Raw genomic sequence first — 13,851 nt, 5'->3', positions numbered from 1 at the left:
CTTGTTCGAGTTTTGAGACATCCACACTATGTTCCGCCTCAATAAACTAGACATCAAAATGGTTCGACTCCAGTGCACGTAAGTGCCTCATTGATACTTAATATTATAAGGATCGTGGCCCAAGAAGGGAGGGGGTGAATTGGGACTTTTTCAAAGAACTATTTGGTCCTTAGCCTAACTCTAGTGTTGCCCAATCTGTGAATTCGAAACCTATCAACTAGTGTACACTAGCAAAGTAGTTTTAGGTGGGTAAACACACTAACATGCTCATTTTCCTAGTTGAGATCACACTAACAAGTATTGCCTAGTCAAAAGAGCACACTAGCAAATTCAAGCCCTAGTTCAACGAACAAGCAAGAATAGAGCAACAAACATAACAAATTGAAATAAATACTTGAATGAAAGAGCAAGGACACGAGACAAATGGATTTTTTTCCCGTGGTACCAAGGAGTTGACGCTCCCTCCGTAGTACACGTTGGAGCACCCACAAAGGGTTGAGATCCATTGCATCACGAAGAGCAAGTATCCACTAAGAAATGCTCCTTCTCCATCTCCGGAACAGCAAACTTCACACCGTGTACAAGTTCTTTGTCTTGGGGCTCCCACAAACTCCAAGAGCTCACCAAGAACCTCCAATCACCAAGACCATCTAGGTGTCGTCAAACACCAAGAGTAACAAGCTCCTAATCCTTCACTTGACCCTCACCAAGCTGACCGTAAGCTCAAGCACACTTGCTACTCTCCATTTGGTTGAATTCTTCTTGATTTGATTGAATTACAAGCTCAAAGTCTCTCTTCTTAGCACAAGGGTGGCCTCAGGTGTTCAATGTTGCAAAGGCATCTCAAATGACCGGGGGGTCACCTTATATAGGGTGGAGAGGCTCCCCTAGCCCTTACCAACTATCTGCAAAAACACAATAGGCATTAGAACTTCCGGTCTCTCTGAATGTAAATAGTAGCCATTGCAGTTCTAACAAAGTAACAGGCTTGCGTTATTGCTCCGAAGCATTACTCTGGTGAGGCATCGCGACTTCCGGTGTTAAAGAAGAGATTTTGATATCCCAAAATCATGTTCTCTGAGTGACGCTCTGGTGCTTAGTTCGATGGGCATTGGAGCTTTCGGAAAAACATGCTCTCTGTGTGATGCTCCGGTTCTCAGTCCGATGCTTAATGTAGAGGCCATTGGAACTTCCGGTGGTACTGAGGATTTTCAGTTGACTCCACAATGCACAGAGAATTAGCACGGTACTATTGTGTCGGAACTTCCGGTGAGGGGTCTTCGGAACTTCCAATGGCCACTGGAACTTCTGGTGCTACTGATTTTTTTGTGGTCAGGCGTCCATCTCCACTGGCAGTTCCGCCGGAATCGCCTAGGTAATGGGTAGGAGTGAGGATGGTATTTGGGGAGAACCTTAGCAATCCATAGCGTGATTTTCGAGATTTTGAAGTTAAGTATGTTTTATCTAGAAATCAATACCACCCCGCCAGCATAAAAGGTAGTGTTTGGACTATAAAATTGTTTGCATATCTTGAACGATCTTTCATGCAAGAGTTTCATTTTTGGTCGCTACTACGTTCGTCGAGAACTTCTTGATGGCACCATCATCTCATTACGTTATTTTTTTTCTTCGACTTCGGCTATGACCAATGCCCCACCTAGCTGAATAGGCATAACAAAGCTACCTGAAAAGGCAAGGTGTACCTTAAATTGAAATCGACAAATTGCATTTTGCCAGATGGATTCTTTAGAAAGATTCCCAAATAAAGGTCAGTATAATATTTAGTTAGAATCTAAATAAAGGCACATACGTCGGCGGGCAGGGCCCCCCGCTACTTCTTCATTCAGGGGGCTAGCCTCATGACTTCCCACTGGGTAAGGGGTGCACCTAACCCACCTACTCACTCATCAATTACGGTGTTCAGCTGACTTGCATTGAATTGCGAGAGTAAATATTGGAGGAGGTGGCTAATGATTTTTACTTGCTGGAGTTAGGGCGGCGGTGGTACAATGAATTGTATTCAACAGTGTATGGAATAGACAATACATATATAATTTAATTTTGTATGCGTAATTATTTATATTTATGAAACAACTTTCATGTCAATCACTATAATATTCGATCACGATAGCTCAAAATTATTGGCGGGAATCCAAATTCATAAAAAAGCAGAAAAATATTTGAAAAATTAAAATTTAAATTGGTAAAATTTTTGGTGGGCCGGATCTTTCCAGAAGCAGGTTACCCTTAACCCACCCCTCAAAACTCATTTACGAAGAGGATCACCTCTCATCCGCTCTTGCAAATAGATTTCCAAGAGCGGGTGAGGCGGTGACCAGTCACCCATCCCTATAAATGGATTTCCAGACGGTCCGATCACCATACCCAGCCCCACAAATAATATTTTTAGCTGCAAGTAGTAGAACCTAGTACTGCACCTATCCCTACAAATAGATTTTCACCCGACCCCTACAACCCTTTCCATAAGCAGGACCAGAGCGGGGGGGGGGGGGAGGTTGAAGATAAGAAGTTGACATATGGACCCCACATGACGTTCACAAAGCTAGGTTAGCAAATGGTCTCAGTTTTTTTAAAAGCCAACTTTGAGCTTTCAGAAAACTATAACTCAAACGAACATGCCAAATCTAGAATAAAATCAGCATCCAGATCTTACAACAGGCCAAAAATCTAATGGAGTTGTGTACATTTTGGCGAAGGTTCACATGGCATCTGCAGCTCCGCACACCAAGGCCATCGATAGCCATGCCATCTTGCATATCATCCTCCATGTTGGTTCCTCCAACCATGGTTGTATTCCGAAGATGGTGCATGGTCATCTGCTACGACATCAAAAAAAAAAAAAGAAGGAACGTGTTAAACTAGTTCTGTACAAGCATTCAATACAAGTAAAAAAGTTCATTTACGATTCGTCCATTTGAACCTGAACATAATTTTCAACTGAATTAGTCCACCGATACTATTTCAATTGATCCATTCTGTGATTTCTTTTACCTTTCTCTACGAACAAGCTGAGTTTTAAGTTAAATTTTCTGAAGTGACAACGTACATGATATCCTAAGTTAGACAAAAAACTTAAAACTTTTTCATCATAACTTTTCATGAAACTTTGCATCTCCAAGGTTATTTTAGTATTAGATGCTCCTAACTGATGAAAATAATCATGAAAGATACTTGATGTATGTTTTAAACATAAGCTATGGTGTCCTATTGATCCATTAAAATGTGTACATGGAGAAACAAAAAGAAAAACCTCAATAGGCTGTAGATTGGACAAGTTAAAATAGTTCTATTGAGAAAATCACCGTTTAGAGGGCCAAGCAGACAAAGTGGATTATTTGGGGTGGTAAAATGAACTTTTTCCCTGCAAGATATTACTTTAAGCGCATTACTCAGCCCAATTCCCATACGATTTACAAGTTTGTATTCAAAGTGGTAAGTCAACATTAAATACTTTACAGGAGCACTTCAATTCAGTCCCATTTGACATATCACATTCATAGGAATTGTTCAGAATGTGTTGCATGAGTTGACTTTTTATATTCATCTTCATAGAGTACAGACAAGAAGAATTTTCATCCAAGCACGGCTAAGAGTGCACTCACAATATAGAACATATGGATTTTGTGGTTAAGGTTGAGGAAAAAAGAATAATGCACTACACTTATCACCCTCACCATCAGACGCCTCAGCAAGCCTTGCAATTGCATCGATTAATGATTGTTCATGCTCCTGCCAGAATATCTGTTAGTTCAGGAGAAAGGACACCCCAATAATGTTCAGCACACATCGATGTTTACCTTCAGCACTTTTTTGGCCCTCTCCATCTCAAGGGGGCCAGGGTTGCCAGCACTGAAAACCCGTTCCACCTACATGTGCAGATCATCAAGATAAACCAGACAATTCGGTGGGATTCTAAACCAATAAGCTGAGTTCCTTCCAAACAAACCTCCTTTATGAGTGTCTCTGTGTGAAGAATTTCTATGTAGTCAGAACTCTTCTTCCCAATACCGTTTTGCGAAGGTGGATAGTCTTTCTTAAATGAATTCTTTTGGGGGCCCCTACCTCTTCCGGCACCTAACATGGGGCCACCACGGCTGGTTGACTTCTTAACACCATGAATGGGAGCATCACGACCTAGAAGGTCTAAATCAGGCTCCTCACCTTCCCATCTTACATCCTCAGGTGCCATCTGCAGTAAAGATGAAAAAAAAAGTCATGCATACATTACAATGTAGGCCTTTTGCTTGCTGTTTAACAAATGAAATTGTTCAAGAAATGTGTTCAGCTGTTAATGTTACTGTGATGGTCTCTACTGTTAATTCTATTATGAAGGAGGTCATCCATTTATAGTCCTTAACTAACCAGTTTGTTAACATGATCGTATAGCCAGCTTTCTAACCAACATGGTGTTTCAAGGAAACAAAATCAAGACAAGGGATCTTGGAATTTCTCGATTGTATTGCTGGTCCAGTCCAGTTTTGAAACTAGACAATATGACTTAATCAAAGCATATCTGACAATTCAATGAGAATTTTCAGTTGAGAACAAGTACATTTTTTTTCTCAGGACATATGATTGTGATATATAACAAGAATATCACAATCTTTGTGTATGTATCTTAAACAAATTAAGAAATGTGACATATCATGCTCATCAGGTAAGCTTTGGAGGTTATTTGGTTCGCTGCTCCACATCCATGGCAGCCAGCCAAAACAACTGTAACTTGGCATAGTTCTAGAAAAATATTGTGCTCACAAGTGGATGGTATTGAGTTACATGCACCGGCCAGTTCAACCTAAAAGCTTCAGCTGATGGGAATAGGTGGGCAATTCACTTATATTCCAACACTCCTCCCTCACTTGGAGGCTCCCTCGGACCTCAACTGTGGAATAGGACGAGCAGCAATTTTATATTGCGCTAACCAGGATTCAAACTCGAGACCTCTAGCTTTGATACCATATTGAATTGCATGCACCGACCAGTTCAACCTAAAAGCTTCAGCTGATGGTGAGAGGTGGGCAATTTGCTTATATTCCAACAGATGGCAGAACTCAAATATGGGTGGCTCGCTACACCATACCCTAGAATCAAAACTTTGGATAAAAAAGGTACAACTTAGTGATGAGTGTAGCTGTGGACCCAGAAAACGCCCATGCGAAAACATGCATCCTTGCTGTACTTCTTACAGAGTACAGCCAGTTGGATTCCGAAGTCATTGACATAAAGGATTTTGAGATGACAGGGTTACACTTGTTGCTTTCGACTAATATTATAATTATCAGGTACTGCCATATCATTCACAAGGACAATCTACTTTTGGTCCACCCCACCCCCACAAAAAAAGTTTCATGTTCATCCCTCAGTTAAAACCCTCAATACCAGCGAAAATTATCACGGAAGGCAAGCTTTGTGGGTGCTTTTGGGTGATATAGCAGCCAAATCATCCACATGGAGATGCAAGAGTACTACAGGAGGGGTGATGTCGGTATCCCCGCAAAAGTTGGTGATGTGGCTACCACATCACCTAAAACCACCCACAGAACCAACCTTAGGAGATAGTTTACACCAGTTTTGACAGTAGAGTTACATATTTTATAGGGTTTGGCATGAGAACAAGTCAAACTGAGTGAAGAGTCAAGGGAAAGAAAATAGACTTTTCTTCATTGGCAGCGACGAGTAATTACCTCCTTAAAATCAACCCACTCCCATGTCTCATGTGCAGTATTCATGTCATAAACAAGTGCATAGACATCCTACAATTAATCAGTGACTTGATTAATTATATGAACCAATACAAGTGATAGCTGTGACCTATTAGAAATAAGACTTACCTTTGCAGCATCATAATCAGTTATTACAGCTTCATAAAAACTATTATCATCAGGCCACCGAGTCATGACTTTACGGCCAATTAATGGATTTAATTGTGGTCCTTCAGAAGGAAGGCCAGCAGAAGTATTTCTATTAGTAACTGGTCCCCATCCACTAGGACCAGCAGAAAATGGTATAGATTTGACTGCAGGGCCACCAGGTATCTTCTGGCCCTTGAAGCACAATTAGTCACCCAAAAGTAATCAAATATCACATTACAAGAATTACAAGCACAAAATTAACTGCAGATGTTTCAACCATCACTTACTGGTTTGGTCTTTTTCACTTTTGTGACAGGTGGGGCTGCCTTTTTAGCTCCTGAAGATGATGGTTGCATTGGTGCAGGTAAAGGCTGTGAGTGCATAGCAGATGGCGCAGGTACAGATGCAGAGGGAATGGGTTGAGACGTCTTTTGCCTCTTGCGAGCAGAGGTGGTAGGACTGGGCATGGGGTCATGCAAACGCTGAGCATTATTAACCAAATTCATCTGAAGCCCACCTGATAATTCTCTCCATTCCCTTAACAGAAGAAACTCAGAGGTGAGAAAGAGTAGAAAAGGACCAAAGAGAATACTGCACAGTTAAGATGTATACTCATCTATCAGACAATACCTTATTTTTCGGATAATATCATCACTATTAACTCTGTTTAGCAACTCCCTGTGTTTTTTGTCAGATACTCGTAGCTCCTTCCTAAGCTCAGTAATGAGACTTTCCTTTTCCTGAGACAATATATTTAAACTTTTACAAGGTCAATCTATGAAATGAAGGCCAACCTGAGGAAATTAATAACACGAAGATTGGCAGAGACATGTATACCCATGTTATAGCTTCAGACTGAGCCTTGAATGCTCGAAGAACGGAACAATATGCTTCTTGCTCAAGGTGACATATTTGTGTTTCCATATCTGTCTGAGATTGTTGAACTCTAGTATATGGACCAGCACCAACAGTATCTCTTCCATTACCAGTGGTAGGCCCACTGCCTTTCATACCTCTGTTCTTCTGATATGGTGGTGGGAGATCATCATCGGTTCCTGTAACCAACGCCAAATTTCTGAGCATAGCATTTCTCAAATCTTGTTACCTAAACTGGTTCAAACCGGCAGGAACCTGTGTGAAACAATCCCAAAATATATTCTCAACATATGAAACTTTTTGTTCATAAAGGTGACCATTTGAAACAATAATTCTATAACAATGTTTTCTTGTTAATTCACAAAATCTCAGCCTCTATTTTGATTTTTCATGCTCTGATCTCCTGGCAGAGTGACTCGTACACTTCTCAGCTTCGAAAAACATAAGGAGGCTTAGACCACTGTTGTGTTACTCCCTACCTGCAAATAGTGATTTGAATTGGACTTTTTTATTCTCCTCCTGGCAAGCGTGCAGATGGTCATAACTGACTAATTCCTTCATTGTTCTACCCAACACTATGTATTAAGGAAAGTGGTAGCTAATGTGCAGGTCAGTTAAAGGTTGTATTCGCTGATAACAATAATATCACTACGACTGCCAGTTGGCACAATAACGTACCCAAAGGTGCACAAATAGAAGCAAATGCCCAAATTCCCTGCTTTATTTGAGTCACCAGCACTAACACTTCCATCTATAGTATTGCATTTCCTAATTTTTTGGTTTGGTAGGGGCAGTGGGCACAATACCATATACACAGATCCCAAGTGCCTTGGTTCAGTAGGAGCACTATAAATGCTCCAAAGGCTGACAAAGGAAAATGATACAGCAATGACTGATATTGCAAGCTAAAGAGAGATGAGGGCAGATGTTTCAAGATACTACAATGTGCACTTTTTGATAACTACCAAGTGCAACCCTGTCCAACTAGCAGTGGTAGGAAAGTGAGAAATTTTTTTGGTACATGAAAGCCCTCACCCCATAACAACAGGTGAAAATATTCAGTCCATGGAAAAAAATAGGAACAGCAGTTGCAACGCGAGAGGTAGCAAACACAAGATGATATTCACAAAGTTTTAATTATTCAAGTTATTGATCCATTAACTAATTACCTCAATAGATTATGTATGTTATTCCATACCTCATATGTCGGTAATGGAACAATCCTTTGTTATGTGGCTTTAAACTGCGCGAGTTTAGCACTGGCCAGGTCCAAGAATTTTTGGAACCGGTAGCCCCTTAGCTCCAGAAATTCTTGGAACTAGAGCTATGAGCACATTGATGGTATCTTGTTGAACTACTTTGTTATTATTTCAGATAAAACACATATGTTTAAACTACTAGATTTCATCCTACAAACTCCAAATCCTGCATAGATCTCAGAGCTTGAGGTGCACAAATCAGGCCCAAAGTCACATGCTTTCTCTCTATTCATGTGAAGTTTTACAAAGCAGACCATCCATTTGCATAAAAATTAAAATTTGAACGTTGGAAATATATAAAGTTGTTAAATTTACAACTCAATATTTGAAATATTCTTGAGTTAGGGTAATTCAAAGCAATGCTATCGCCCAATAAAAGCTGAAAAAAATAATCTGTAATCATGTTAAAACACTATTACAGCGTCTTGCACAAAGAAAAGCACCTGAGGTTAAGCTCTATTAATTCGGCGAGTTGGCAGCATCACCATGTTGCCAACTAGGCACCAAGGTGCAAAGGATAGGCTTCCCTATGGCAGGGCTTATGTGGGCGCTTGGCATGTTGTGTCACCTAATAATTACTTCCATCAAGGAACTGGATGGGTCTGAACAAGGGATGTCATTCTAGCCTGATAACCCAATACCAGTACCTAATAGAAGTGTGAATGTTTTGCCTAAAGGCATATTCTTTGAATAGTTCCCCAATGGGTAAATGGGCACGAATATGGGTATGTTGCAGGTTTGTTACACTTTTAAGCATGGTTTTTAAGGCGGCAAGGTGAGCTGTGGCGAGCCACTCATTCGAGTCGCCTAGGCGAGCACAAGGCGTGGCAAGGGGACGCCATATGATTATTAAAAACTTCAAAGCAGGAGCATGGGTTAGGGATATAAAAAGGAAAGATATAAAAGAAGAAGGACAAGGAACAGAAAAGGCCGAGCCCAGCCCAGCAGACAGCCCATAAAAGCCTCCCCCCCCCCCCCAGGCTGACCCTCTCTGCTCCTCTACAGGTCTTCTTCCTCCTGATACCTCCTCTCCAACCTCCAGGTGCCTCTTCTCCCTCCCAATCTTGTTCTCCATGTCCACTGCAGGAGCCACCTCCTACCAGATCTCCTCTCCGTTTCCTCACTGCTGCTGCTGCCCCCTTCTAGATCTCCCCTCCACTTCCTCATTGCTGCTGCCGCTCCCCTTCTAGATCCCTAGGCTAGATCCCCTGCTGCTGCCCTTCAAGAGCCAAAACCGAAGGCGATGGAAGCAGGAATGGATCTTTAGGCTTGCCTGGTCCTCCTCCAGTTCTTCCTCTCTCTCCTCCCTCCCCTGCTCTCTCATTTTGCAGATTTTTGGTCATGGCATCCAGGACGCCCAGAGTTTTTTCAGCGCCTGGATGCTTAGGCGACGCCTAGGCGATGACTTAAAAACCATGCTTTAAGACAAAATGGTGAAGAGCACAGGAGTAAGAAGTTAAAACCTAGGAACCAAGCTACTATATACAGTAGATCACCACATCTTAACCACTTACCATATCATCATATCGCATATCTATTTTCCTCAACCAGAACTCAGCTAAATATCAAAATACAATGCACCTTACCACGTATCCAGCACAAGAAACTTTGATGGCAGATAATATTTTACAGCAAAATTCCAGAAACAAAAAAAAAAACAGCACATGGCAAGGAAATCTTAAGTTATTCTAAAGCTAGGCCAACATTTGAGCGAAAGCCACATCCTAAGGACTAGGTACTATTGACAGGGTCAGTGTTACAGATTGTTATATATCTCTTCTCATATATTTCACTATTTACTCTTTTGGGTGTACACAATAATAATTTGAGATAGAAGTTAGAACTGTCTATTCCATATGCCTGATCAGGTTGCCTGCAAGTAAATTATACTTCCATGTCCGTACTAACACAAGGGAAAACTTTCAAGTTTAAAAGATACTATCAGAACCAAAACCTATATAACACCTTATGACTATGCAACCTTCCATGCTACCATTTTGTTTTGCAGGGCCATTTTTCCGCACATTGACCTACAAACTCTTAAAGTAACTTCACAGAGCATTGTATAATATGCAACAAACTTCTTAGAAATTTCATCTCAGCATGGCATCAAAAATTTTCCAGCCAGCAACAGAGATGGCTTTCATTTATCTTGTACTTTAGGTTCCATGCTTAAGATATTTAAAAGAAAGCACCATATACAATCCTTTACTGACAGACTTTGCATCCTGACAGAAGGAATACCAACACTTAGAAGAACCCCAAACCCAATAATATGCAAACATTTCGTGTCTTTTACCCGAACAACCTGCATAATTTCACAACCCAAAATCGCGGTGGGGGTTAACTGCCACGATCAATTACACGACTAATTTCACCCAATTACGCCACAAAATAACAAAAATCTCAAAAAAGAAAATGGTGTTCAAGCCTACCAAAAAAACTGCATGAAACGACATCGTCCCCCACAAACAACAAAAATTTCCCACCAATTCTTCCAGGGACTAACACACTATAATCCCGTAAATTGACAATGAAGCAAAAACCCTAACCCTAAGGGCAGAATCCACCACACTCACCGCTGCTGTCCACAGCCCCGTCGTAGTTCATGCCGTGTCTCAGCTCCGTAGACCACAAATCCCCTCCGAATCACACCTCGCCGACGGCGCCACAACCAGCACCACGAACGTGACGCGAAGCGACCCCGCAGAACCGCCTCCGAAAAACACCGATCCGCCGCGGCCGGGAAAGAACGACCCTTCCTGGCTCACCCGCCTGGACGGAGCCGCGGGTTCCGAAGGCAAATCCAGGCAAGACGCGGCGGGTCCCGGCAAGATCTGGGCGAATCGCGGAGAGGAGAGCCTACACGAAGGGACGCTGGGGGGAGGAAGCAGGGCAGGGGCGCGCGGGCGGCCGTGTCACGTGTGGGAGGCGAGGAGATGAAAGGTGATGCAAAAAAAAAAAATTTGAGCGGGATGCAAAAATTAGGGAGCGTCTAGTTGGGTTAGGTGAAAATTTTTGGGTGTCACGTCAATGTTTGATCGGATGTCGGGAGGTTTTTCGAATACTAATTAAAAAAATTAATTTCAGAACTCACTTGAAACCGCGAGGCGAATCTTTTGAGGCCTTTGACCGCATCATTAGCACATGCGGGTTACTGTAGCACTTATGGCTAATCATGCACTAATTATGCTCAAAAAATTCGTCTCGTCGTGTACATCCAAATTGTGTAATTAGTTTTATTATTTAATTACATTTAGTGCTTCATACATGTGTTTAAAGGGGAGGTGAAAATTTTTGATTGAAAATTTTTGGGAACTAAACGGCCCCTTATTGGAGGTGGCAAAAAGAGTATTTTGTTAGTGGCACAGGGAGTTTATAGGCGGCTGGTCCGATCCGATCCAGCCGAACGGCTGCATCGGAGCTGCAGAACGTAGGTGCCGCCGTGCCGGCGGCTTGCGGCTGCGTATCTCACTGTCTTCCGCTCCTGCATTAATTTTTTTAGCCTTTTACGTATGTTTTAGGCTAGTTTCAATGGAATTTCATAAAGAGTTTTATGACATTAAATTTTATATCACATCATCAATTTTGCTGATATAGCAAGAAAAAGAAGGAGAGAGTTTTGAGAGTGAAGTTTTATCCCCATGAAATTTATTTGACACAGTTACCTAGTTCCTGATTTTGTTAGCTGTGCACTGAGACTGGCCTTATAAAATTACCTATCTACTATCGAAATTTTAAAAAATTATTTGTAGTAACAACCATTACTTACAGTAGAAAAGACAATTTTACCATCCTTAGTCATAGACTGCACCAAATTTTTTTATTTTTACTCTAATTCCACATAAAAATTCTCACAAATTGTATGTGCACATAAAAATTCTGGTCTGCAACAACATGAAAATATAAAATTGGCAGATAGCCAAAAAAATTGAACAATTAAGACGACCACAGAAGTCAAGTTTGCACACAAATTTGAACAATTTAGACTAGTAATGAGGTCAATGTGATCATCTCTTATGTGCAAACTTGACTTTGTGATCAAGCTGACTATGCACGTTGATAATCAAGCTGACTATTCTTAATTAAATACAATCAAACATAAAAGTGGTTCAAATATATCATCGACGCGCATAGTCAAATTGATCACAAAGTCAAGTTTGCACATAAAAGATGGTCACATTGACCTCATTACTAGTCTAAACATAGAAAAATCGGATTCATACCATTAAAACATCCGAAGTTTAGAAAAATAGCATAGAAAGATCTAGCTTTAGAAAAAAAATAGCATGGAAAGATTGCTCCGCTGCTGGTATCTACCATTTCCGTGAAGTCCACGTTAAACAATAATGCTTAGCCTCGGTCTTTCGCTCGCCGATGAGCCTGGCGTCTCCCGGGCACCCTCCACGAGAATCCCCGCGCGTCGACGCCAGCTGTGCCGCCGCCGAAGAGCTTGTTCTCCTGCCCTACGCAGTAGTTGGTGTGCATGGTGGCCACCCTTCCCAGGTCCTTGCTTGCCGTGCAGGCAACGCCGCCGAAGACGACAGTGTCCAAGAACCGCATGGCGGTGCCGATGGTCATCGCCACGCCCTCCTTGAAGATCATGTCGAACACATATTGCTCGTGCTTCCCAAGGAAACGCGCGCACGATGCCTGCCAGTGCTCGTAGAATGCCACGGTGGCCGGCGACGACCGGACGTAGAGGAGTCTGCCATTGGGGTAGTTGTTCGGGGAGTCCGGGTCTCCAACGAAGAAGTCCGACAACATCACCACCTTCGCGCCGGCGGGGAGGCGCGGGAATAGGGAGTGAAACCACAGGATGTCCATGTCCATGAAGAGGAAGCTATAGCCGAGCTCCAGGACGCACTGCTGGAGCCGGTTCCGCCACCACATCATCTCCAGGCCAATAGGCGCCCTTCATGTGCTTCTGCTCGCCGGCAAAATCCATGCCGACCACGCGGAACCAGTAGCAGAGGAGGTTGTGGCAGAGCAGCAGCGCCATCTCCTGCTGGAGGATAGTGATGACAAGTGGGTTCCATATATCATAGAGAGAGGGAGGTAGCAGGTTGCTCTCGCGATGCACCACCATTAACGATTAGTTCACGGAATGGTAAAAAACAATAACAAAGCAACCTTTCAATGCTATTTTTCTAAAGTTGGATCTTTTGATGGTATTTTTCTAAACTCTTCATCTTTCAATGGTATAGATCCAATTTTCCCTCTAAACATTGTTTGGTCATACATACCTCAAGTACTACAAAAGTAGGCCATATGGATGCAAACTCATCAAAAATGCAAACTCATCAAAAATCAAGTCTTTTCTTGCTTCTAGTTCCTATGGCCGGACTAGAAGGGAAACTAGGGACCTTGCTACGGGGTTGACATGGCTGGACTAGCCTTGTTTGGAGTAAGTTTCTTTTTTATTTCCTTTTTCGTCTTGTGTTGCTGGTAGTGTGTGCTCTTGTCAACCATGTGTTGCTCACTTGATCTAGAATGATATGTAATCATCAAAAGATCTAGCCGATTTAAACTTGTTGTAGACCCTCTGATAAAGGAGACAGTAGTATTAGTAAATCTATTAAAGTGGTAAATAGACAATTTTAGAAAATTAGCTTACCTCAAAGAGGGGTCACTAGCCTCAACAGTTGAAGTATTGGAAGTACTCTTTTGTTTCTTCACATCAGAGAGGGGTCAATATTTGCATGTGAAGAAGGTTGATGTCAATGTATAAACCCTCCTCATCAACCCCCACAAATTCATTATGTGGTTCAGGATTCATAAGATAAGATAGTTTTCCTCTTCCTCTACCATGTAATTATCTGGTTGTTCTGTATTGAGTTCCT

The 13,851-nt window shown here is 42.0% G+C and overlaps 1 protein-coding gene and 1 pseudogene across 5 annotated transcripts; both read right to left on the bottom strand.

The window, feature by feature from the left end:
• Positions 1-2,390: 2,390 nt before the first annotated feature.
• On the bottom strand, positions 2,391-10,972 carry LOC120678389 (protein EMSY-LIKE 3-like). Of its 5 annotated transcripts, none has more exons than XM_039959558.1 (10): positions 10,588-10,972; positions 6,711-6,928; positions 6,504-6,613; positions 6,161-6,410; positions 5,853-6,065; positions 5,706-5,774; positions 3,968-4,210; positions 3,819-3,887; positions 3,696-3,750; positions 2,391-2,837 (listed from the first exon to the last, which is right to left on the bottom strand). In XM_039959558.1, the coding sequence occupies exons 1-10, from the start codon at positions 10,616-10,618 to the stop codon at positions 2,779-2,781; spliced, it is 1,317 nt and encodes a 438-aa protein (XP_039815492.1). In that variant the 5' UTR covers positions 10,619-10,972; the 3' UTR covers positions 2,391-2,778. The 5 variants fall into 5 exon arrangements, with proteins under 5 accessions (XP_039815492.1, XP_039815493.1, XP_039815494.1 ...); XM_039959559.1 differs by having other exon boundaries at positions 2,533-2,840; positions 6,711-7,004; positions 10,588-10,959; XM_039959560.1 differs by having other exon boundaries at positions 2,533-2,837; positions 3,624-3,750; positions 10,588-10,957.
• A 1,389-nt stretch (positions 10,973-12,361) lies between these two features.
• On the bottom strand, positions 12,362-13,010 carry LOC120678032 (annotated as a pseudogene).
• Positions 13,011-13,851: the final 841 nt, after the last annotated feature.

Source organism: Panicum virgatum, chromosome 6N (assembly GCF_016808335.1).
Source record: "Panicum virgatum strain AP13 chromosome 6N, P.virgatum_v5, whole genome shotgun sequence".
NCBI lineage: Eukaryota > Viridiplantae > Streptophyta > Magnoliopsida > Poales > Poaceae > Panicum > Panicum virgatum.
The sequence above is the reverse complement of the archived record's forward strand: the minus strand, read 5'-3'. Positions and strand labels throughout refer to the sequence as shown.